The sequence below is a fragment of the Melanostigma gelatinosum genome, assembly GCF_949748355.1.
Source record: "Melanostigma gelatinosum genome assembly, chromosome: 1".
NCBI lineage: Eukaryota > Metazoa > Chordata > Actinopteri > Perciformes > Zoarcidae > Melanostigma > Melanostigma gelatinosum.
The window spans coordinates 15,499,718-15,524,430 of NC_136634.1; the positions used below are offsets into that span (position 1 = coordinate 15,499,718).

At 44.6% G+C, this 24,713-nt stretch overlaps 2 protein-coding genes across 6 annotated transcripts in view; one reads left to right on the forward strand and one right to left on the reverse strand.

Moving 5' to 3' along the window:
- Positions 1-79: 79 nt before the first annotated feature.
- man2a2 (mannosidase, alpha, class 2A, member 2) lies at positions 80-15,543 on the forward strand. The gene is made up of 23 exons (XM_079270446.1): positions 80-140; positions 1,375-2,311; positions 2,678-2,935; positions 3,100-3,244; positions 4,350-4,521; positions 4,767-4,894; positions 5,158-5,331; positions 5,796-5,982; positions 6,605-6,782; positions 7,052-7,254; positions 7,583-7,765; positions 7,981-8,095; positions 8,217-8,287; positions 8,386-8,551; positions 9,130-9,366; positions 9,623-9,745; positions 10,042-10,156; positions 10,395-10,528; positions 10,752-10,893; positions 11,244-11,377; positions 12,256-12,450; positions 12,549-12,662; positions 13,405-15,543. The coding sequence occupies exons 2-23, from the start codon at positions 2,180-2,182 to the stop codon at positions 13,555-13,557; spliced, it is 3,459 nt and encodes a 1,152-aa protein (XP_079126572.1). The 5' UTR covers positions 80-140; positions 1,375-2,179; the 3' UTR covers positions 13,558-15,543.
- Positions 15,544-17,009: 1,466 nt separating this feature from the next.
- furinb (furin (paired basic amino acid cleaving enzyme) b) overlaps positions 17,010-24,713 on the reverse strand; it is a 58,100-nt gene continuing 50,396 nt past the window's right edge. For all 5 annotated transcript variants that reach the window (XM_079272642.1, XM_079272641.1, XM_079272640.1 and 2 more), the window contains 6 exons: positions 24,433-24,536; positions 23,223-23,340; positions 22,836-23,015; positions 22,502-22,629; positions 21,771-21,899; positions 17,010-19,136 (listed from right to left, as the gene is read on the reverse strand). In XM_079272642.1, coding sequence (XP_079128768.1) covers positions 18,433-19,136; positions 21,771-21,899; positions 22,502-22,629; positions 22,836-23,015; positions 23,223-23,340; positions 24,433-24,536 — 1,363 coding nt within the window. In that variant the 3' untranslated portion in view covers positions 17,010-18,432. The remainder of the gene's footprint in view (positions 19,137-21,770; positions 21,900-22,501; positions 22,630-22,835; positions 23,016-23,222; positions 23,341-24,432; positions 24,537-24,713) is intronic.

The window sequence follows — 24,713 nt, forward strand, 5'->3', positions numbered from 1 at the left end:
TGTCTTCCCAGAAGCCTTTGCAGCAGCTCAGTGGCGCTAGCTGCTCGGCTAACTGGTTCAATTGGTAATCTGTCAGCCTGGAGCTACAAGCTCACGCGCTGCTGAGCTCTACACTCTTCCGGATTGCTCTCCTTTAATGGGTAACGTCATATTTATTTTATTTTGTTCACAAAGAGACAGGCTTCAAAGGTCGTACTTAGGTTAAGTGTTAGTCGAGATTTAGATGTAAAGTGAATTGGTAGCCAAGAGATATTAGCCACGTATTGTCCTAATGTTACCAAGGCAGCAGCGATACTCGCTATCGTCCGTAGCGTTAGACATGAATCTGCCGTGCAGCACAGGCTTCTCACGGATGCGGAAGGACGACTGTGACTGCTGTCCACCTGCATGTATCAGCCCTCTGACTAACGTTGTCCCGGCTCTCGAAAGCTAGCTCGCGAACCAGTCGGTGTTGTTACGTTATCTCAATAAAAGAGCATCTGGTGGCTAACGCTAGCTTGTTCAGCTGCATATTCGTGACATCTGGTTAATGTTAGAGGGATTATCAAAGTTTGCCCGAGTACGTTAATGCGGCGAAATAGGTTAACGAGCTAAATGTATGAACAGGCTGCCCTGTGTCTGAGTTTATACAGAATAATGTCCAAATGCAGGTATTTAGGTGCTCTTAAGTTCGGAGCAACGCAATGTTCCTGGCTAGCTGCCCAGCGATAGCTGACTAAAAGTCATCCAAGTTAAATGATAACAGAGGCGTCCATTGAGTAAATAACCCAAAGAACCCTGTTTGCCCTTCTAACCCGGACTTTGGTAGTTTACACTGGGGAGGGATTGCGAAAAAGGACTGTTTCCCTTGATGCTAACGTGCCATCATGTGAGCAGCTTGGGATTTGTGGTGCATTTACCTAGTGTCACATAAATGAAGAGCTGCAGTCGATTGTTGCACCTCAACTAAGCTTTATTCATCATGTGGAACAGATGATCTGAGAAACATTTGTCCTCCTGATGACAGTGAGGCTATTTTTTCCAGTCAGCCTAAGCAAATGTAAGTGCCAGGTTATTATCCCGGCCTCCTGTGGTAATGCTCAGATAGTCCCAGCCTGAGGAGTGAGCGGATTATCGTGTTGGATTTGCACACACAGGGATGCGAGAACCCCTATTAGTGCTGTGAGGAAATGCAGGTCACTGTGAATATCTTGTCTTCGTCGCCCCCCCCCCCCCCACCCTTCTGTTGACTTAACTTGTCAGATCAAAACAAATAAAAAGTGTCTCTCACTGTCTCACACAGTTCCTTTCACTTCTGCTAATTGTGACAGTTTGTGTCTGGAGGCTGAATACATATTTTTGCATGCTCCAGTAATGGGAAATTTTCCTCAACAGCTGAAGAAGACCCTCTGATGTGACTTCAACTTGGCACTTGTGATCGAGGACAGATGCACTGCCCATGCTGCCCCAGTATATGTGCTGTCACTATGCTACTGAGAGAAGAATGACATTTGTTTCATTTTAATTCCTGGAGCTGCCTCGAGCAGTTGAGCTTTGATTAAAAAAAAACCAAAAAAAAAAAAAAAAACCTGCTGCTCTGTGCCAAATTGGTCTGTATCTCGGCCTACTTTTTTGCACTGCCGCAGCCTAGAGGGCAAACTTGTTATGGCACCGGAGGCCAACTGATCAAAAGGGGACTCTGGCTGTACTGGAGGATTAGACTGTGCTGTGGGGACTGGACCCAGAAAGCTGGCCCACAGTGGCACACATCATGCTACCGGGACACTAGACTCCCTGTTTGAGCCCCTTCTTTGTGGCGTTTTTTTTTTTCTTTTCCTGCAGTCTCATTGGTTTGGATGGTTGAGCACAAGGGCTACTTTGAAGGAGCCCACCGGTGGCTGTGGTTTAGCCAAAGCTGACAGACTGCTTGCCAGCTATTGCTGATTTAGTACTCTTGTCCACTGCTGTAGCCCCCCTCGTCGTGGTCTCCAGTATGGTGAGTGGAGGCTGGAGACATCGCAGGAGTGAAACTGAACCATTAACACTGGCGTAGCTGGTTACCTGACTTTTTTTTTTTTTTTCTGCACTGTGAAAGATTGCATTCCAGGACTTTTTTTCTCTTCTTCTCTGTGCGTGGAAACACACCGTCAAGGTCATTTTTACAATTTAAACTCCGGAAAGAAGACCGCTCCACAGGAGGATGAAGTTGAGGAAACAGGTGACAGTGTGTGGAGGGGCCATATTCTGTGTGGCTGTGTTCTCACTGTATCTGATGTTGGATCGAGTCCAACATGACCCTGCAAGGAGACAGAATGGCGGTAACTTTCCACGGGTAAGAATAAGTGCTGACATGGTGGTGCGTATTTTGTGAAAACCCCTTTCTCTACTTATTTATGTTGCACTTTTATTTGAATGTTTTGTACACAGATGTTAGAAATATCCTAAATTAACATATATATACATCATTCTAAATGATAAACACAAGGCGTTATGTATTATTTTTCCAAAATATTCTAATGTAAATAGACATGTCCGATTATTTCCCTGTCGTTGTGTAGATGTCTTCAGGGCTGATTGATCTCATACTGCTGTTTGTTACCTTGGCTGAATGTGAAAGTGTTCATTGCAGAATGTTTTATGATGTTATACAGCTATGCGATTTATGATTTTTTTTTTTTTTCTGTGTGTGGGTTTTTAGAGCCAAATCTCGGTTCTGCAAAACCGAATAGAGCAGCTGGAGCAGCTCCTGGAGGAAAACCACCAAATCATCAGCCACATAAAGGACTCTGTGATGGAGCTCACAGACACAGGAGCTGTGTCTCCCAGCGGCCACCTGCCATTTAGAAGTGCCAATGGTTCCTGGGTCCTACCCTTCGACGGCCGGCCCACTTTCCTAGCTGTCAAGCCCCAGGATTGCCAACCGGCTTTAGGCAGCCACGGCCAAGCAGACGTTCGGGTGAGCTTGTGGTATATAAACTACTAGTTTTCCCCCTTTAGATAAAATGCTAAGCAGCTAATTGGCCAAAACAGTATCACTGCTATGTTTTTTATATATATATATATTTATATTTATTTGCGGTGTGTCCAGTGAGCAAATGATGACTTTGTGTTTCATTTTAGATGCTGGATGTGTACTCCCTCCTCAAATTTGACAACCCTGATGGCGGCGTATGGAAACAGGGTTTTGAGATTACCTATGAACCTGACGAGTGGGACAATGAAAAGCTGCAAGTGTTTGTTGTCCCCCACTCCCACAATGATCCAGGTGAGTTGAACAGGAAGTGACACACACACACACACACACAGCAAACGTTTACTGAAAGCTGTAAATGTCTCTGTGCTACCGGTAGTCTAACATCTGTCTGTATCTTAAGACGCGGCGGCCTTGAGCACGTCTGAACACTTTTCTTCAGGAGGTTAAGATTGCCTCGTCAGCTACTGTGAGCTCTTACCTGAGTGGGAGGCCGGTGATGGGGATGCAGAAATCATTCACCACCTGATTCATTCGTACTCATTATTATTATTATTATTATTATTATTATTATTATTATTAGCATAATGGCGACACAATTGACAGCTTAGCCACAAATAATGCAATTTGAAAGATATTGGCATCGGAAAACTCGCTATTGTCTGAGATTTTATTTTCGACTGACGTTTTCATTAAACTTGTTTACCAGCCTGCCTCATGCTGACTTAGTTGACAGTTGTTGATATGTTGACAGGCTGCAGAGACCTGCAAACTCTGTTCATCAATAATGGGAGTTTGGAGCTGCATTTGATTAAACTCTGCAGGAAGTACTCGGGGTTAATGGACAGTAGGAGTGTTTTGCAACCAGAACGCATATTGTCAGCTCGCACTGAAGACGTGAGCGAAAGCAGGTTTAATGGTAATAGGCTCATTTCGCTAAATGCAAAGAAGGGATTTTAAGGTAAGCAGCTCAAACCATGCACAATGTTAGAAAGCCTGCAGTAAATAGTCCCACCACGAGCACTTGACGCAATTTCAGTGGCATTGCGTGTCACCATAACTGCAGAATGATGTACAACTTTGATCTCTATAAAATATATTCGACTACAATGTTGACTGAATATTTCACAGGATATTTATAGACTATTCTACGCTGATGATCACCAAAAGTGCACAGAAAGTGCTTTTAATTCACTTTCTTTGAAACTACTCCGCTAAAGAGCTTTCTGAGGGGGAACAGCTCAACTTGAATTAAACATGAGTTTTATTTTTGATCTGTTGCAGCACTAAGAGTCTCTTAGCCGCCCCGTTGTCTTGCCGTTGTACCAGCCGAGCTACATAAAGGGGTGTCTGTGTGCCAACTGTTGTTTCAAATTGCTCACATTTATCTTCTTGTTAGGCTGGATCAAGACTTTTGACAAGTACTTCACAGACCAGACGCAGCATATTTTGAACAACATGGTGGTGAAGCTGGCTGAGGATCCTCGCAGGAAGTTCATCTGGTCTGAGATTTCATTCTTCGCCAAGTGGTGGGAGACCGCAGACGTTCACAAACAGGAGGCGATGCGCAAGTGAGTCACAGCTTGGAGAAGCACTCGGCTTTGTCTTTTTAGATTACCCCACCTTAACGCTCGACAATTAGTTGAGATGTCCTTGATGCCTACTGGCCTTAATGTGCAGTATTTTACACAATGGGTAGTACCCGCTTGCAGAATGTGGTTGCTCTGAAAATAGCTTGTTATCTGGTTGATGTGACTCTCCACCTTGAGGGCCGGATTATCCTCACCTTGCTTTCTTAATCCTCTCTGTTCAACAGACTGATCCTTGGAGGGCAGCTAGAGATTGTCACGGGAGGCTGGGTTATGACAGATGAAGCCAACGTTCACTACTTTGCCATGATAGACCAGCTCATTGAAGGGCATCAGTGGCTGGAGAGAAATCTCGGTACACAATCTGAAATGATTCCTTACTTGAGCCTTTTTGGTCATATTCAGGTGGTTAAATGTGTCTTTTGATCATCCCAATTCCTTTACACCGCATATTTAAAGTTAAAATGATGTCGTCTCAAGGTTTGATGATCTGATCTGAGCTTGTCATCTCGGTCAGTGGGCACATTAAGTGCTCCCTGCTGAGGGGAATGACTTTCTAAAGGCTGCACTTCTTCTTCTATCCGAGCATGAACCTGAACTACTTGCTTACTGTCGTAGGTATCACTCCTCGCAGCGGGTGGGCGGTGGACCCTTTCGGTCACAGTGCGACCATGTCCTATCTGCTGAAGAGGGCCAACCTGACCAGCATGCTCATCCAGAGGGTCCACTACTCCATCAAAAAACACTTTGCCTCCACGCGCAGCCTGGAGTTTATGTGGAGGCAGGCCTGGGGTGAGTGGACCAGAGCCAGCGACGCCATCTCATTCATGTGCTTATCTTTGCTAAGCTCATTGCAGAAAGAGAAGTTTTGGAAGAACAACCAGTGCGGAAAAGCCTCAGAAGTGCTATCTTCGCTATTATTTCTCAATAAATTGGACATCTGCTGAAGATTTACTGTCCATTTGTTCCTAATAGAAAAGCCCTCTGATATTGCGCTGTTAGATATTGTCAATTTGTGGTACTCCGTTCTTTTGCGGATGTCATTTGCTGCTTCATCCAGAATGACTTTTGACAGTCCCCGGAGAACACTGTAGGTTTGATTGTGAACTTAAAGCACTGGTGTGTGAATATGATCACAAATACCACCCTTACTCAGCAGAACGTTCCCTATTAGTGTGTCCCATTCCTGCAGTCAACAATGGCTGTCTCTCACGCCACTGTTTTGATTTGATTGATTTTGATCACTGCTTTGACAGACACCGGATCAAACACGGACATCTTTTGCCACATGATGCCGTTCTACAGCTACGACGTGCCGCACACCTGCGGGCCCGACCCGAAGGTCTGCTGCCAGTTTGATTTCAAGAGGTTACCGGGTGGTCGGATAAACTGTCCCTGGAAAGTGCCACCGAAACCTGTGGTGGAAGCCAATGTAGCCGAGAGGTGAGTCTCCTCCTTTTGGGCAAGTTACAGGGTGGAAGTGATCCGTCCTGACTTTGTCTCGGAGAACTAATTTTTAGGATGCTTGTTAGAGCTGCACTGATATATATCGGCTGGGCTGATATATTAGATATATTGCAGATATATTGTTGTTGGTGTATATTAGAGCGGATTAGTTGTTAAATCAAAAATGAATCAGTCATTAATTAAGCAAAAGTGCCAAATATTCTGTCGTCTCAGCACCCTAAAGGTAAGAAGTTGCTGGTTTGCTTTGTCTTATGTAATGAAGCAATGACGCACACACACACACACAAATACAGCAGATCGGTCATTGCTGTTTTAGCCCCTAACAAACAAACTCAACTTGAACTTGCGCCAATGACAACAGCCATAGAGGATGGATGAACTGTGGGAGACCGACATGGACTGCTGATAGTCTTGCAGCTTTTAGAGGACGGAACACAGTTCAGTGGTCAATGGAAAATACCCTCGGGGCTAATTTCATCCTCTTCTTTCCAAGGCCATAGTCGTTTCCTACAAAACTGGCATGTGCAAAGTAGGGCAGGTTGGATGCCAAAAATTGTGTCTCCTCAGTTTTTCCCCTTTCTTTCCCGCTCTCAATCAGGGCGAACCTGCTCCTGGATCAGTACCGTAAAAAGTCTAAACTCTACCGCAGCAAAGTGCTTCTTGTCCCTCTGGGAGATGACTTCCGCTTCGACAAGGCGCTGGAGTGGGACCAGCAGTACACCAACTACCAGAAGCTATTCGACTACATGAATTCTCGCCCAGAGATGCACGTCCAAGTGAGAACATTATTTGTGTACTATCATAAACAGTGTTGTTTTTGTTCCTCAGCGTAACCTTTCTTGTGATGGTGAATCATGCAGTGGTATTTTAACTTGCTGACAGAACAAAGAGTCTCTCACAACTCGATGTTTGTTTCAAAAGATGCCATGTAAGATGAAAGGCGTATGCATTTTGATGAGGAATTTTCTTTTTTACCCGTTGCAGCTGTGTTTTGATTCAATTATTCTTTTGAACAATGTGTCGTGTTGTCTGGCTGCTCCTGCAGGCTCAGTTTGGGACTCTCTCAGAGTACTTCGACGCTGTATACAAAGCACACGGAGTGGCCCAGGGGTCCAGACCTGCAGACTTCCCAGTGCTTAGTGGAGATTTCTTTGCCTACGCAGACCGGGAAGACCACTACTGGACTGGCTATTTCACCTCTCGGCCCTTTTACAAGAGCCTGGACCGTGTGATAGAGTCACATCTCAGGTGAGGCAGACCTAGTCACCTATAGCTACAACCTGCGGCGTGTTAATGATGCTGTAGCTCTTTATGTCAGTGAGTTCTACAACAGGCACTTTGGTTATTTGTTGCATTGGTGTACTAGGTTAAATGCACCCGCAATTTGATGGAAAAAATAAAAATCAAGTAATGAGGTTTGAATCATCTGTTCAGGTTAAAGTTTGAAAATGAAATAAAAATGCTCAAAGGAATCTTATTTTTAAAGAATCAGCAGTCGTCTTAAAACACCTTTAACTGACTAAACAAAGCTACTAATGCGGCTCTCCAATGCTTACTGCTCGTCACTGTCCTTCAGGGGGGCAGAGATCCTCTACAGCTTGGCGGTTGCGAACGCTCGCCATGTGGGCATGGAAGGGCGCTACCCGGTCTCAGATTATGCTCTGCTGGTGGATGCGCGGCAGACCGTTGGCCTCTTCCAACATCACGATGCGATCACTGGCACTGCGAAAGAGAATGTTGTCACTGACTACGGCACCAGGTGAGGACCCGAGTGTTCAGGAATAAATGACGCTATGGATCGGATAGATGAAGTTTAGAAATGCAATTTATATGAAATAGAAAAACAGGGTCTCCTTTTATCTATCCTCTGTCTCTGTGGCTACTTCATAGTTCATAGCCCGTTCAATACTTTGAAGCAAAAGAACAAGCTGTGACTGCTGCAGTCGGCCATTGATTCTTCTTCCTCCTCCCTAGATTACTGCGTTCGCTCATTGGTCTGAAGAGAGTAATCATCAATGCTGCTCATTTCCTGGTGATGAAAAACAAGGAGTTTTATCGGTTTTACCAGACGGAGCCTTTCCTGGAGACGGTAAGAGGACACTTGGAGGAATGCTTCCGTCACCGTATAATAAACTGTTTTAATACCTTTTTTGAAGGAACAAAATATGCAGGTTTCTCATTGTGTATCCTGTGTTCACTTCATTTTGTAGGATGACAGGCGCGCAACTCAAGACTCTCTGCCTCAGAGCACTTTAATCGAGCTGGATCCAGCAGGGCCGAGGTATTATCCCGTGACATCTTTCATCTCCTCCTACCTCAGCCTCTCCTCGCCCATCCTGTGCCTCTCGATTTGATTTTTTTTTTCCTTCTCTCTACCAGGTACCTGGTTCTGTTCAACCCCATCGAGCAGGAGCGCCTGTGTGCGGTGACTGTGCTGATCAACACGGTCCGGGTGCGGGTTCTCACTGAGGACGGACAGACCCTCCCTGTGCAGCTGAGTGCTCAGTGGAGCTCTGCTAGTCAAATGAGTGCAGAGGTATTTGAGGTAAGCAAATAGATAGGTTTGGCGCTGCTGTCGACACAGTTCTCCATTATTGTCCTCACGTCAGCTGTTATAGTCACGTAGAAGAAAAATAGACTATAAAGACTACAGGTCGCAGTTACGCGCGTAAAGCGCAAACTGTTGGCAGCCAAATTGCATTTTGGGTAATGTAGACACCAGATTTTAACAAGGAAGAATAATGCATACATCTAAAAAACAAAAAAAAAAGATGCGAGTGTTCTTGAAGTGCAATGGTAAATTAGAGTACCGGTAGTTGTTTAACTATGTTTATGTCTATGTTGCCTAGTAAAGTAAGTGGCCTCAGACTTATGAATGTGTAGTTTTCACCTCTTTCCTTTGATATCTAATTGCACGCTATCACTAGAAACAGATTCAGTTCATATTGTATCTGCAGCATTTACAAAAAACATCCTATTTGCTTCACCACATCTCTGTAGATTCATTTATTGTGCCCGAAAAAAATTCTCTCCACCCACAGAAAGCAATGAATTTAAATGAAATAAAACACAACCAAAGTATAGGTGCTTAATTCATTTGTGTCGAACTCTTCTTCCATCCAGGCAACATTCATGGTCCGTCTACCGCCGCTGGGCCTGGCTGTGTTCCATCTCTACGACTCTCCTGACTCGCCCATGACGCTCCGCTCCGACACCCTGCTCAGGCTGTCCGGTCGGAGCGTCACCGCTCGAGCCGTGGAGCCGCTTCCTGTCCGCTCTCAGCAGTCCGACCCTCAGACCTTCTACATTAGCAGCCAATCTCTCACGCTGGGCTTCTCTGGAGACACTGGCCTTCTAGAGGTTTGTGTTGTGACATCTCTTACACCCGTTGACTTTATATCTGAATTAAGGATTTGCTCATCGGTTTTCTATCTTTGATGTTCTTGGAGATACAAATCATGAACTTGATTGCCCAATAATCCAAGTCTGTTTGATGAAAGTGAACATGGAATGTCTTGTTGCTGATCAAACCGACTTTCATCTCTTTTCTAGTTCTGTTTTTTATTTAATTTTTAATGCTGTGCCCTTTTCCTCTTGATGGCTTTTTCATCTGCAGAGCATCAAGCGAAAGGATGACCCTCAGGAAGTGAAGGTTCAGATGGAGTTCATCGTCTACGGCACCCGTCCCTCTAAAGACAAAAGTGGAGCTTACCTCTTCCTGCCTGATGGAAAAGCAAAGGTATTCTCTCAGCTGTTCTATCTCAGATGTTTACCTGCCTCTCAAAAGGCTTTGATCGTCTCCCTTGTGTATTGTGTCTTTGTCTCATGCTGGGGTGGAAAGGCAGGCAGACTGGGTGCCGCTTCAGCTTTTCTTGATTTTAAAAACAACAGAGCCTAAGGGCTTCGCTGCCATACTGTATGTAGTCATCCATTCTGTTGGTGGCTCCTTTAACGTCTCTCTGTGCTGCTCTTGCTCTTCAGCACAAATTCTGCTCATGGCGTTTTTCATTTATTTCTCTCTCTCCCTGCTTTCAGCCCTACAACCAGAAAGAGCCCCCGGTGGTGCGCGTCGTGGAGGGGCCTCTCTTCTCGGAGGTGGTGGCTGACTACCAGCATTTCCAGCAGACTATTCGCATACACAATGTGCCAGGTAATAATCAAACCAAACGGCATTGTGGAATCAGTTCAAATGGACCTTGCGAAAGCTTCAAAATGACAATTTAAGATTAAATTACTTTGTACCTGTAAGCTACATATTCTTTACTTTAAGGAAGCAAATGTAAATACTATTTGCAAGTTGCATTTGTCCCACAATTTGTAGATCACATTTTTCCATTAAGGTCCTTCTGAAGCCTGATCTTTGGTTCTCTGTGGTTTTGTGTTTTCAGGGGTAGATGGGTTGTCAATAGACATCACCACCACGGTGGACATCAGAGATCAGACCAACAAAGAGCTGGCAATGCGACTGGTCACGGACATCCAGAGTGGAGACGTCTTTTACACAGATCTCAATGGCTTCCAGGTCAGTCCCACCCTCGGCTCAGAGAAGAGAAGAATACCCTTTATTTCTTTGCATGCTGTCTTAATATAGCAAAAAGAAGCTCTGATTAGTTGATAACACTCTTGAAACTGAATGCAGTGGCATTTCTCTTAGGTTAACTATCCCTGACCTGAACATTTCACATCCCTCCTTGTGCTGTACGTTTGACTTATTGTCTCCTTCTATGTTTGTTCTCTTCTTGTAGATGCAGCCTCGTCACCACCACCTAAAGCTTCCCCTGCAGGCCAACTTTTACCCCATGCCCAGCCAGGCGTACATCCAGGACAGCCATCACCGCCTCACGCTGCACACGGCTCAGTCCCTGGGTGTCACCAGCCTGGAGAGTGGTCTGTGTTTTATTACAGTTCATCTAATGTTCTGTCATTTTTCTTTGTTTCGTTTGTTTTTAATGAAAGTTGTCTCTGAGATGCACTCTTTCTCTTTGTTTACCCTCTCTAACCCTGAGTGGAATAGCATTGAAGCGCTTTTCTCTCCCTCTCGTCCCTCGAGAGCAGAACAGTTCAAACTCTCACGTTAATGTACCGAGCCAATCGTTTTATCATCGTTCTGCGAATAATGGAGCCGCTTTGCAAATGACTAATAGCTCAAAGTGTTCGTCTTCATCGACTGATGTCTGAGCGTTCAATGCACAGGCTTTGTTCAATAGATGTCGTCCTTGCTCCATCTCCTCCCTCAGGCCAGCTTGAAGTGATCATGGACCGACGGCTGATGCAGGATGATAATCGTGGGCTGGGTCAGGGCCTGAAGGACAACAAGAAGACAACCAACCGCTTCCGACTGCTGTTGGAGAGGAGATCCATGGGCAACAAGGTCCGTAAGATGATGGCGGAGGCGGTTATGGCAGCTAGGCGAGCGCCCTTGAAACTCCAGCTCACCAAATCTGACTCTGGGGTGCTGAATGACTCTAAGAGAAATGTGCAAAGCTGTGGGATATAAGAGTGTTTTGCCCTTTATTCTGTGTTCAGTAACACCTTTGTTCATATCTTCCGTCTGTACTCGGACCCCCCCCCCCGTCTTTTTGTTATTCTCCCCACTCTCTGACTGTGTTTACCTTTTTGTTTTTTCACTCCATTACCTTCAGCATGGTGGCGTCTTTGCCAAACTCTCGTCCTTGTTTCATTCTGTCCTCTCCAAAATCTTGAGTGACGGAGATCACGAGGTAACGTTGCCTTGGCAACAGTGAAAATGCTTGTTAGCACTCGTCGTAGTCTTTTGCTGTAGCTCAAGTTCCCTTTTTTATTTTCTTTCCTCTACCTCTTAGCCGTAGCCAAACCAGCTGAAGACAGCGGCAGTGAAAGTAACGATGTGATTTATCAAGTGAACGGATGCACGTTGGCAGAGGATGGGAAGCATTGGTCGCAGTTTTATCATGCAGCTCGATGGTAAAACTGCTGATGGTGTTTGGGATGAAGTTGCGCTGGCTTTTCGTCAAACATCATGTTTCAAACGCTGTAATGCTCTCGATTTTAAAAATGACACCACGGTGCTGTGGCATAAACTATAACGTATAGATCGATTGGTCCCGTCTGGTGTAGAATTAGAAACTTGCGTTCTCTGACAAAGTAGTTAGAGCCTATTCCTCATCATGTAGTGCAGTAATTGCAAAAGAACGACTCCACTCATTGATGTTGTTGTACTTACGCTGTCATTTACTACTGTGGCTTAAATCGGTCTCTGCCCTCCTCCAGATGATGGACAGTGCAACGACCAGCTTCCCGTCTGTACTCAGTCACATGACCAACTCCTTCCTGAACCACAAGGTGTTGGTGCTGCCCGTCCTACCAAAGAGACGCGGCATCCCTCCCTTGCAAACCTTCGCCCCTCTTAGGTCCAGCCTCCCCTGCGACTTCCACCTGCTGAACCTGCGCAGCATCCAGAGCCAGGTGACGAGACAAAATATATATATATAATTATTTATTTTTTTGGGGGGGGTTTTGGTTGTATTGACATTGAAATTGACACGTGTCTGCTGTGTGAGCAGGAGGACCCCCACGCTCCGTCTCCTTACACAGCCTTGATTCTTCACCGTCTGGCGCTGGACTGTGGCCTGGACGCTCCAAACCTCGGCTTCAACTGCACCACCACACAAGGACAGGTCAGGGTAGAAACATGTGTACACGCACACACACTAAAACAACACAAAACCCCGAAATAAAACAGCCGCGTTTGGTTGTTAAATGTAACTAAGTACTTTACTTGAAGGTGCTTAAATCGATATTCCGAGGATATCTGTCTCCTCCAGATGGCTCTCAACATGGCGATGGCTGACCCAGAGGCTAACTGTGTTAACAGCACAAACAATGCAAACGTGCTGACGGAGCTAATGGTGTTTACCTAAAGGGGGAACCGGAGGTCGGGCGCTACACTTTGGCGACGACGCTGACACCTCTTTATGCTCTTCTACTCTACATTTCAGAAGGAGTGATTGCACCTTTTACTTCACTACGTTTATCTGACGGCTGTAGCTATTGATTCGTTTTTAGATTGATATTTTACATACGAAACATATGGTCCGTCTTAAAAAATATGATTTATTACTGATTAAACTAACAAACCGAATATAAAGCAGTTAGTTAGACCTCCAACATTAAAGTGCTGTTTAAATATGAATGCTAATATCAAATATTCAAATAATATAACTCTGTCAGGGGCAATTCTTTATATTGCTGTTATACAAGTGCGTTTTGTTACGTCTGTACTTTTACTTTAGTGAAACATTGAAGGGTATGTACTGGAAGCTAAACTTGACATTTGGTCATTTCCATATTTGCGTTCTCACTTATTCCAGCGTGTTTAGTTTTTAACGCCCTCGGCCTTCCTGCCTTTGCTCTCTGCAGCTGAGCGTATCGGGACTGTTCAAGAACCTGGACCTGCAGCTGCTCCAGCCCATGTCCCTGACTCTGATGCACTCCAGCACGCCTCTGGCCAACGACTCCACCATCAGCCTGGATCCCATGGAGATCTCCGCCTTCAAGCTCAAACTGCGCTAAGCGCCGTCGGGACTGAAAGAGGCAATGAAAAACCCACCAGACTCCTTGGACCAAGAACCAGGCCCACGCCGGCCACAGACTGGCAACAAAAGGGGGGTCTGGGTCCCTCTGTTTTGTCAAGCAGAACAATAAACACTACAGCTCGGTGGAAAAAGGTTCCGCTGTAACAGGACTGACTGCACAGCAGGGGGCAGGCGATGGCTGTTACTGTGGCCGTCTCCGAGAGCAGCGAAACCCGGGTGAACTCGCAGCTGTTCCAAAACAAGACCGCCTGCCAGAATCACTCATCAGATTCAACCGGGTGTCTGTCTGTCTGTGTCTGTAATCAAAAATTAAGTCTCGTTTAGTTCTGCTTTGTAAGAACTCGTGTCTTTCTATCTTTGCGCCATCCTGGACTGAACTTCTGAATGTAAATATCTCAAAAGATGGGAAGGAAGGAGGAGAGGGGTGCTGGGACTTGTGCCACATCAGAGTGCAATCTACAAAGCTTTATTTGGTGTATGGGTTTTTTTTAATGTATGCAATTAAGAAGACACGTCACAGTGATTTAGTTTTTTGTGGTCTGTGTACCATACTGTATGCAGTAGAGGACTATACAAAGACTTTACCTCAATACCACAAGGCAGATATATCCGTATGTGTCTGTAGAATATGCTGACGTGAATGTTTGAGGATTTCTTCTTTCTGGGGTGTATTGAGGTTACAGTGCACACTATCAGGGACCGTTCTTAGTACTGTTGGATGTCTGTGTGGAGCCAGTGGTCACTATCATTGCAGCACAATGGGGGCTTCCCATTGGAGATGAAGAACAACGAAAGGGTTCGTTCACCCAAATAAGAAATGTGACCGTGCAGATAGATTGGGTTTTGAGGTATCTGTCCTGAGCTGCCGCTAATGATTGTTTTCATTAAGTCAAGTCTATAAAGTGGCAGAAAGAAAGTGGAGAATGCGCAAGTTTGTCTTTTTAATGACTTGTTTTGTACCAACAAAAATCCAAAACCCAGAGATATTAAAGATTTTCAAACATTTTGAACTGAAAAATAGCACTCATCATTTGAGAAGCTGAAATCATAGATTGATTGCCCTTTGCTGGCTGCACGTATTGCATTATTTCCTGCTTGTATAAAACCGTATGAGTATGTTGAATTCTATGTATACTACAATTAGAAAAAAAACATACTATAAACATGGGCGTGTGTTACGGGACTGGGACACAGCAATAGTCTGTGTGGAAACTGTATTTTGGGCAGTGTTTCTGGAAGGATTTATTTATTTTTCTTCAATTTTGTAATTGTTTTGAGCGAATTTGAGTAAAATTCCATTCACCTCAGTTGGTGGTTGAAACCTCGGAGAGATTTCTCAAAACCCAAAACTATCTGTATGCCAAGATACCGCTAAAACCTTCCCCAATTAAGGTATTTTTGTAATTTGGCTAAACTGACCCTTTCAAAAGTAAATCTTGTCAAATCATACGCAGGGATCCTCCACACAGAAGAAATGCTTTCATAATTTCAGCGCCACAGTGCTTCTTAATCCGAGGCTGTCTTGAGGCACACGGCCTTTTTCTGGTGCACATCTGCCTCTGCAGCAGCTGTGGTCATCAGATCTCAGGCGGGACATCGATCAGCTCACCTGTGAACCACTTTGTACTGAGCAAACAGCTCACAGCCCACTGTGTCCCATCAGGAAGTTCTACTGCTTTATTGCTCTCCTCTACCCTGATATCTGGTCTGCTTTATCTCTCCACTGAGCACTGCAGACCCCCCCCCACCCGTTAACACTTCAAGACCAGATTTCACTGCATCTCAAATTGCACTTCTTCTTGTTCAACGTCGTCATAAGCTTCTCTCCCTCTGTTTCGGTGTGCGTCTGAGTCTATATTTCTTTTCATTAGTATGTGAGGTCTGTTTTTGTTTGAGCAGAGGTAATATATGAAGGCAAGGTCTCTTCTGGATTAATTATTCATGATGGATTAAAGCCGCAGTAGAGGAGATGTGGATTGAATAAAGATCAAAATAAAGTCTTTTTTTTAAACAGTCTGTCTGAAATTAATTGATTTCTTCTTTTTAATGCACTTGTGAATCTGCTGTGTTTGCATGCTGTTAAGAGCTCAAGTGGTTCTCTATCAGTAGGGGGCAACGTTGAGTTAGTCCAGCAGCACAGTCCGTGCACAGCTGCTGGCAGTCAGATAAGTGTTACTTTCAGGCTGCCCAGTGCTTCTCTCGTCAGTGGCTGCCAGTCAAAGAGTCGACCTGATATCGAATAGAGCCGGCTGTCGCCGCTGAAGCTCACCCTGTAAATCTCACCGTAGTTAACCGCAGCAGGTTTCCACCCACGTGTACCCCTCTGTCAGGTGCAGGTATCGGCGACAGCAGAGCAGGAGGTGAACATGAAAAGAAATGTTTCTTTGTTCACGCTTCATAAAAATGGACCAGCGACACAGGAATGAAGAAAGTGTGGCGGCAGGGAGGCCTGAGAGTGATCACTGCATGTGTGGAGGAGAAAGGAAGTGGCTCTGTGTGTGTGTGTGTGTGTGCGCGCAGGGGGAAGTGATGCCTGTGGTGGCACCCTGGGGACGCCCAGCCTCTGCATTTTACTGTGCTGGTGCCGACTGTGTTCCTTATCCATGAGCATCAGATTCAGCACACATAAGGTTTGACTAGCTGGAATAATGAGACTGATCTGAATGTGAGATCGAGCTAACGGGGCTCTTGTTCTCTTAATCTAATATTTCTTGTTGCCAAGCCCTTTAGTGGGCATCAGTATTCAGACAATGAGCGCTAATTAATACAGGGGTATACATAAAAGAACCAATGAAAAGCAGCTCACAGAAGCATGTAATGATATGGAGACAAGACTTTTAAACCCATCCAACTACACAAGCAAATACACGCACACTTATTTCCACACTTACTGCTTATATAATGGGAAGCATGAATTCATTGTGCAGAATGCTGAATGCTGAATTGTGCAGCCAGTTGTCCCGGCAGATCTAATTATGGACCACAGAATGAATGCACCTTCACCCATGAACCCAGTTACCTGTCTCTGTAGAGGGTGTTACCAAGAAAAGCTGCTGATGAACAACGCTGCTACCAGCTGCCATTGTTTCCCCACGTGCATACAAACATCTTCCCATTTATATTAATTTCAACTTTCAAGGGCCACCATATTGAAACTTGAGAAAATTGTTTGTTATTATTAAAGGCCTTTGGGAAGCACGCTCACCGCAACCGGAGAGTACCAAGAAGAAAACAGAATTGCTGGCACCCTGTTAAAGCCAAACGCCCGGAGTGATGGAAACACACTTTCTACAATGATATACGACCGCGAACAAGCGATGAACCATCTGCTCTCTCGGTTGGTGTTTGTGAGTCAGGGGGGCTAGATTTCAGACGCCTAAAAACCCTAAAAGTTTTCAAATCTGGCAGTTAAGACACAGACAGTCCATCTATGCAACAGCCAGTACTTTTATTCCAGCAATGAAACTGATCTCCACAATATCAACATCCATTGTCAGTTAAATAAAAAAAGGATATAAAACAAACATAGAAAAATGCGATACAAGATCTCATTACTGAGTCACGGTCATCATTCTGCCCTTCGGATGGAAAGGCTTTTGATTCAACCTGCGTAGCGGCAAGGCTACACGGCTATGGGTGAGCAAACAAAGCATGCATTTGTCTTTTGATGTATGGCGCTCACAATAAAGAGGAAAAAGAGCTTTACCCTGATGAAGATGTTCTGGGAGAGAAGCCCCAAAATCAATATGTGCTCCGTGGGGGAAAATAAAGAGGAAATGATCTAATTTCTTACCAGCAGACACCTGGAGGAAAAATGTTGCAAAGGTCAGCCGAGTAGTTTTACCGTTATTTTCATTTCATTCAAAAACAGTGTGACTTTACGACAATCAATGAGATTTTGTGTCTGTGCTGCGGTGGCAATCCCACCACTGAGCATTGATTGAACACAGAGCATCCTCCACAGTTTCTTGCTCATCAAACAGCCGGCAGGATGTTTTATCATGCTGTCCCAGTGCGCTGCAGAAATCTTCCATTTAAAGTTCTCTCACTATTAATGCATAGCGTCTCAACTTCATGACCGCTGGCCCACAATCTGCCAGGAACACGATCGAATACAACGTCGATTTGCTGCCGATGGCCAGGTGTTTGTGTCGGTGACAAACCAATGCATATTTGGGGAAAGTAATGCCCTCAACTGGCATAGAGGAGCAGTTTACTTGTCACAGAAAGTACTGCTCGGCCTGTTGTACAATGTTCTTCCGTATTATTGGGCTTGTAGACTCGAATCTTTGTCAGGAACTGGGGGTGTGGAGCTTGAAAATCATGGGCATTTAACAGGCAGAGGGGCTCTAACAGGCAGATGTAGGATTCGTGGTATTTTAACGATACTTGGGACTAAAAGCCAGGACGTCTCGGCCTCTTGCTGCTTTGATTTTGATTTCTCTCGTAAGTGCCTCAACTTTATTGGAGCGTGATACTTAGTTTGTGGAATACCCCCTTTGACAAACTGGACAAAATATGGTCAAGCAGGTCATTAAACAAAAAAATAAATAAATAACACATTTGCATAACAACTGAAATTGGTGACATAGAGTCAAATGCATAATGAACACATCTGATATTCATCAAATTAGATAAATTAACATATGTTAATAAATACATAAAAAACAAATAATTGTCTCTTTAATGCATTTGGATGGGGTGCTGATGGGACAGTAAGGCCTGCGTTTTGTGTTTTTTCTGAGCCCGTGTGATTCTCTTTCTTGTATCAGCTCTATACAGTCAGAACTAAACGCTGATGAGACCCAGGATGCCGTGATGTCAGACACCACAACAGCAGATGCAGGTTGAGCTAGATCGAGCTCTGGGTCTTGATGAAAGCTGTCCTCTCGCCGTGACCGTCCGTTTCCTCGCTGTCTGATTCAGACTGGTAGGCGATGGTGTCCTCATCCCCCCACACAGTGGGGATCCCCCTGTAGCATATCCGTGCTTTCCTCTCCCTTTCTTGGCCGCAGCCAAAACCGCAGCCCATCCGCACCCCCGTCTCTGAATACACAGAGGGCAGTTTGGTCCTCCAGCCCAAAGAAGCGCCGCCTGAGCGCATCTGCAGCAGGAAGAAGACCCCGACGAAGGCAGCCAGGATGAAGGCACAGCTGAGCATGGCAACGACCGCAGGCAGCCGAGTGGACGGAGCGCCACTGAGCCCCGGAGGTTCCTCGCCTCCTCCGCTGTCGTCCACTGCTGTTGGGATCTCCCCCTCTGGCTGGGCTCGGTCAACCTGGAGGCCCCCAACTGGTGGGGATTTGCGCTGGACCTGGTTCTGGTGCAGGCAGGAGGTGAGAACTAGGTGGCTGTGAGGCGGGCAGGACAGGCAGTTTGTAGGGTCGGTGCCAGAGCAGGTGAGGCAGGCGGGGTTGCATGGAAGGCAGGCCTGGACAGAGGACAAGTCCACCCAGTTCTCCAGGGAGAGGTTGAGGAGCTGCGGGCCCGAGGTGAAGCCCGGCGGACATAACTTCACACAACCCTGGAGGAAGAGGGAGAAGCCGGGGCTGCACTCTGGATGCAGCGTGGGAGATGAAAGCATCAGGGAGGTCAAGTCTCACACATTCCAATAAAAAACACTATCAAAATGGCAGTTGCTTGTTTTCAGAAGATTTTCAGTTTACAACAGTGTAATACAGTGAACACCAGCAACTTTGAAAAGCTGGAACCATCTAATGTTTGGTATTTTTTGCTTGAAAGATAAGAAAAGATCAATTATCACAGTAGTTCATTTTCTGTTAATTGACTGATAAATTAAGAGACTCATCTTTTCATCCCTAATTTATCAATTTTTTTCTGTTGGAAAACAGAGAGTTCAGAGATTGTCCACATAGACACTCATGTCTACATGTTAACAGTAAGAGTAACAATAGTTACTGTAAATAGCAGTTGGACACAGTAAGAGGAATTTCCTTGAAATAACTGCTAAAATCTTAATGACCAGAAAAAAAACAAAACAATTTAAACCAAAGTTACTATTAATTTATTTGTTTAAAAAATAATATTCTTTATATTAGTGGCATTATCTGCTTGCCTTCACTTTAAAACAGCACTTTTAGCTGATCTCCTGTGCACTGAATAAAGATTCATGTTCATTTGTTAATAATATAATTATCACCAAATTATAAAGTCCTTTCTAGGAACCTTCGACTTCCATGGTCCTGTAAAAAAAAAGTGTAAACACTAACTCTTGAAATGTAGATTTTAGATAAATTACGGTGAAGTCTGAACTAATTAAGAAGAAGCGTTTGCACACTTCATCTGCCTTTCGGTGTGGGAGTCCTCCTCCTGAACAGTTGTTGACAATGTGCACCTCTCACGCTGACGCAGTGTTAATCTCCCCTGCTGCTTCTCCATATGCCGCACACTCCCGACTCAAACTAATATGGCATATGGCAACGTGCATATTCATAGTTTGCAGGTAAACAAATGCAAAAGAAGCTTATAAACAGACAATCTGTATTCACAACATTTGCTTTCACTGTTTGAAATACCCAACACAGTCTGAGCAAAAGCCTGCGTTAGAAGATTTAGTGCAGTGCCCGTTCCAAGAGCATGTCCATCAAAACATCACAAAAAACTTTTTCCAGTTCGGGCCTGAGATATTTATGGACAGCGGTGGCAGGAAAACAGATTTGAACACAATTCAAAAATCGCGGAAAAATCAATCTGGAAGCAATAGGGCGAGGTTTATGTGGATGGATTCGTCGGGAACCATAAAATCCAGGAAAAACGATTATTAGATTTTTGAAAGTGATGATTCATAGGTAGGGGTGTAACGGTACGCGTATTCGTATTGAACCGTTCGGTACGAGGCTCACGGTTCGGTACGCATGACGAACCAAATACGTTTGAAAAAAATGAATAAATTATATTTATATAAATTATATTTATTTAAATGATATATATATATATATATTTTTTTAAACAAAAATAATAATATTTAAAAAAATTTTTTTTAAATTTAATCAGGGAGTCCCATTGAGATTAAAAATCTCTTTTGCAAGATGTAAGTAACAATACAAGATGTAAGTAACAATACTACATAACATTAAGGAGCAGTTTTAGTTTTTTATGCTTCTGTGTTGCTAAGAAGACACCCCAGAAGATGGGTCACTCAGGTATAGTTCCATCATTGTTCAAAGTCAAAGAATAACTTTATGATGTTAGTTGTAATGAATAAATATATTTTAAAATCAAGTACATTTCTCTGCATTTATAGTTTTCTACTGTACCGAAACGTACCGAACCGTGGCTCCACTGTATCGAACCCAACCCAACCGTGGATTTTGTGAACCGTTACACTCCTATTCATAGGTACAGGCCAAAACATAAGTCCAGCGTTAGTGAGCCACATTCTGGTCAGATTGCACCCCATTCGAAAATGCTCGTCTGTGGGTCTCCAGCAACGTACCCGCCTAGTGTGAAGTCGATCAGATGAACGTAGCCACAGACACACATACAGAGATTCCATGCTTCAAAGTTAAATATTATGGGCTCCTGACTTTTTATGAGCTACTATTATGAGGTACTATAATTTTTTATGGCAGAAATATTACTAGGACTTTTCTGTGACTTTTTAACAACATACTATACAATGATTTTCTTTTACACAGTATACTATGAGTTTTTTTTATTATATTTGAATGACATACTGTACTATGTCTTTTTCATACATTTGAGTTGAGGGGCCAGCTACAGCAAAACTGTATAATATCAAAAATCCAAAAGAGTTACTCTGTCCAGATTGGTCCAGAGACGTTCTGCTCTAAATTTGGTGATGATTGTTCACAATTTGTAGGAAGAGTAGTCGTGGAATTAATGGCGGAAAATAGCTAGCCACAATTGGGCGTGGTTTATCAAGATATGTTTGTCTTGACTTTTTAAAATAATCTTAAGGCTCAAAAGTTAAAGGCCCAAACTGAACAAATTGAACCATCTTCAACACTGCACGTCCCCCGGGTCTCAAACAAAACAGCAGCCTCGTGTGAAACAGATCGAATTAACGGTTCTTAAGATATGCGAAGGACATACCCACACAGACAGACAGACAAAGATTCCTCGCTTTATACTGTGTGCCACCTCCAACACAAAAGAGCCCATTCCACATTACTGTTCAAAGTTCATGTGAAGCCTGAGTGATCTCACCGATACAGATCTGCTGGGCATCAAAGGTCTTGCAGCTGTTGTTGGACGGCCGAGGGAAGTCAGATGAGGAGGGGTTGACGACGCTGGGTCCAGTACCCCACAGGATGAGGATGAACTGACTGAACACAACTGAGGGAGGGAGGGAGGGAGGGAGGGAGAGAGCGAGAGCGAGAGAGAGAGATGACGGGGGAAGAGAAGAGAATATTAAAGTAACACCTCTCAGAGAGGGAACAGTGTGAACGAGCTGAGAAGAGGATATGGGGGTGGAAGAAAAAGAAGTGATGAGAGCGGACCAAAAACAACAGTGGAGGAGGAAGGGATGCCTTCATATCTTATTTCCCAAAGCCACACAAGAATTCTAGGACTTAACTCTCCTGAAAATATGCCGCTGTCAGCCTTCTGAAAGAAAATGCAGCCCGATGCTTGTTATAAAAAAAAGTTGACAATGAAAAGTTTACCAACCACTTTCTTTCAGAAAATATATTTATCTGTCCAGCGGCTTTAAAGTTTTAATCCGCATGTACTTCTGAGAGACGCTTCCCTCTGGTACCAAAAAATAACATCAACTGAATCTTTAGAGAGATACAGAAAGACGGGAACCGAGCAGAGGCTAATTTGAGAAGCGTGAAAATATGCAGCAGGATTTATAATGGGGCAGTGCATGCTGGCATTAATGTAGGTTTGATGTGATGTGACCAGACTGAACAAATAACGGTGATGAGCGGGGTTACCGAAGTCTCGTCCGTCAGCTGCTACATTTTCTATTTCCAGTGTCCATTCCCCCTGAGGATCCTCGTCCCATGAGTGCGTGGTCATAAAGGCCCAGTCCTTGAATCCCTCAGAGGAGAAGTCATTGGGCCTGAGAGAACAAGGGGAGATGAAGTGTTAGTGTTGTTTTTTCTAAAGGTAGAATGCAGTTTTTCCCCAGAGAGTATACTTGTGGGAGTATCTGTGCACAGATAAAACTGAGGTACATGCACATTGTGTTTGTCTGTGTGTGTGAAAGAAAGATTTATACCATGGCCCGGCTGCTTGGTGTGCAGAGTGGTGTATTTTACTGTGTACCTGGGAAACAGCAAGGTGGAGCGAGTGCCCAGTGGGCTGATGAGATGAACGGCCAATTTCCCTCTCTGGTTGTGGGAGAGAGTGAGGCGAGCCTGAACGTGTTCCAGAGAGTTGACGTGCTCCGGTCGGCCCCAGCAGGCATCCACGCTCTTGCTGAACACCAGCTTGCTCCCGACGTCTCTGCAGGTTTGACGAGTGGAGGGGGAAGCTGGTTAATGTTGTGTGGCTGCAGAAATGGTCACAGACAATAGCGCTGCACTACAAATCGACATGCATGTCCCGGCTCCAAGGAGAATACAGTGACATCGATCAGGCTGAGCTGGATGATAGAACAGCAAGTGCTCATAACGAGACTAAACGCACACAGCTTCAAGTCAACCTTCTGACCTTGGTTCTGCAAGCATGGTGTGAACACACTGATGCTGTGGTCCCACTGTGGTCCAGTTCTGTGCCAAAGCCACCATGACACCTGCATCCAAAAGCCCATAGCCGTACGAATGACTCACTGTGGGGAAAGAAGGCGGAGAGATAAAGAGAGTGACAGGTTGGTTGGCGGTAACGACGAGATAAACATCACAGAAAGAGAAATAACTGTCAGTCAACCATCCACTCTCTGCTGGTAATTACAATCCAGCGCAGAAATTCAGTTGCCTAAGTTATTCAAATCAGATTCAGGCATCCCTTTCTGCTAATGGAGTCAAAAATATACTGTATATATATTTTTTATTTGTTTTTGAAAGGAACAAAAAAAGTTCTTGAGGAAAATTCAGAAATACTCCTTTTCGTCTCAGCCAGCTGGAGGGTCTTGCACTGTCGTGAGCAGACGGTGTGTTGTTAACAGTGCTATTGAAGGGTCAGGGCTGCACCAGCATCTAAATGGACCATCAGGATATTGGCAGATAGGTTCACACGGTGGTTGCTTACCAGCTTACCAGTTTTTTTTTAGTTATCTAATCTTGAAAATGACGTCAGCTGTGCACTTTTCCCCGGTGAATGTTTGTTTGGACCTGGGACATGACGTGGGTTCATGTTTGTGAGTCAGATAAGAGAGAGACTTCAGCAGGAGAGCTAATGCGGGTTGTTGTTCGGAATCTGTTGATCTTGTGTCGTGTAGCAGGCTGCTGTCTTGCTCAGTGTGGCTTACAGCTCTGTCTATGACAAAACATTGACGTCAAGGATTATGCAAATATGGTTTAAAATGAAGCCATCATGAAAAAAATTAATATAAATTCGTTCAGATCTTTTCTCAAAGGACAACACATGAGGAGTGATTTACAGAGAACATATATTGTGGCAGACAGAATCCTACTGGCAATCACAGTGGAGACAAAGCAGCCAACAACTAATTATTAATTTCTTCCAAACTTTGACTGAAATTGTGGCATGCTGTAACACTTTGTCACGTTGGTTGAGCATGCAGAGACCGGAGGGCGCACAAGCTGAGAGAACGAGGCTCCAAGGATTTTGGAAGCAAGTTTGAAACTGAGTGAGAGGGTATTATTGTGTGCGCATGTGCACAATATTGAACAATTTAAAGCACAAATACCACGCCGCACAATAGCATCTGTGCTCATTTTGGACGAGCCAGCCTCTATACCTCTGCGTCCCACTCCGTTGGTCTTCCAGTCTCCGGCGCTGAGGTGTCCGGGCCGGGACGTTCTCACCACCAGGTGCTGCATGTCCCTCCAGGTCAGGTTCATGCTGCAGAGATACAGGAAGGAAAGCAGAGTAACCGTGCTGTCTTTCTGTAATGTAATGTAATCGCCAAAAGGTATCACTTTCCACATTATGCGCACTGACCTCGACTGTACGACAATACAGTCGAGGAAATGTGAGGAGCTGTGGGATACGGAAAAGGTCAACAGTCTGTAGACACGC

Excerpts from the sequence above, each read along its gene's own strand:
- man2a2 (XM_079270446.1), top strand. The coding sequence starts at position 2,180 with ATGAAGTTGAGGAAACAGGTGACAGTGTGTGGAGGGGCCATATTCTGT. Across the intron at positions 7,255-7,582 it reads GTGATAGAGTCACATCTCAG|GGGGGCAGAGATCCTCTACA; the intron begins GTGAGGCAGACC and ends ACTGTCCTTCAG. Across the intron at positions 10,529-10,751 it reads CAGATCTCAATGGCTTCCAG|ATGCAGCCTCGTCACCACCA; the intron begins GTCAGTCCCACC and ends CTCTTCTTGTAG.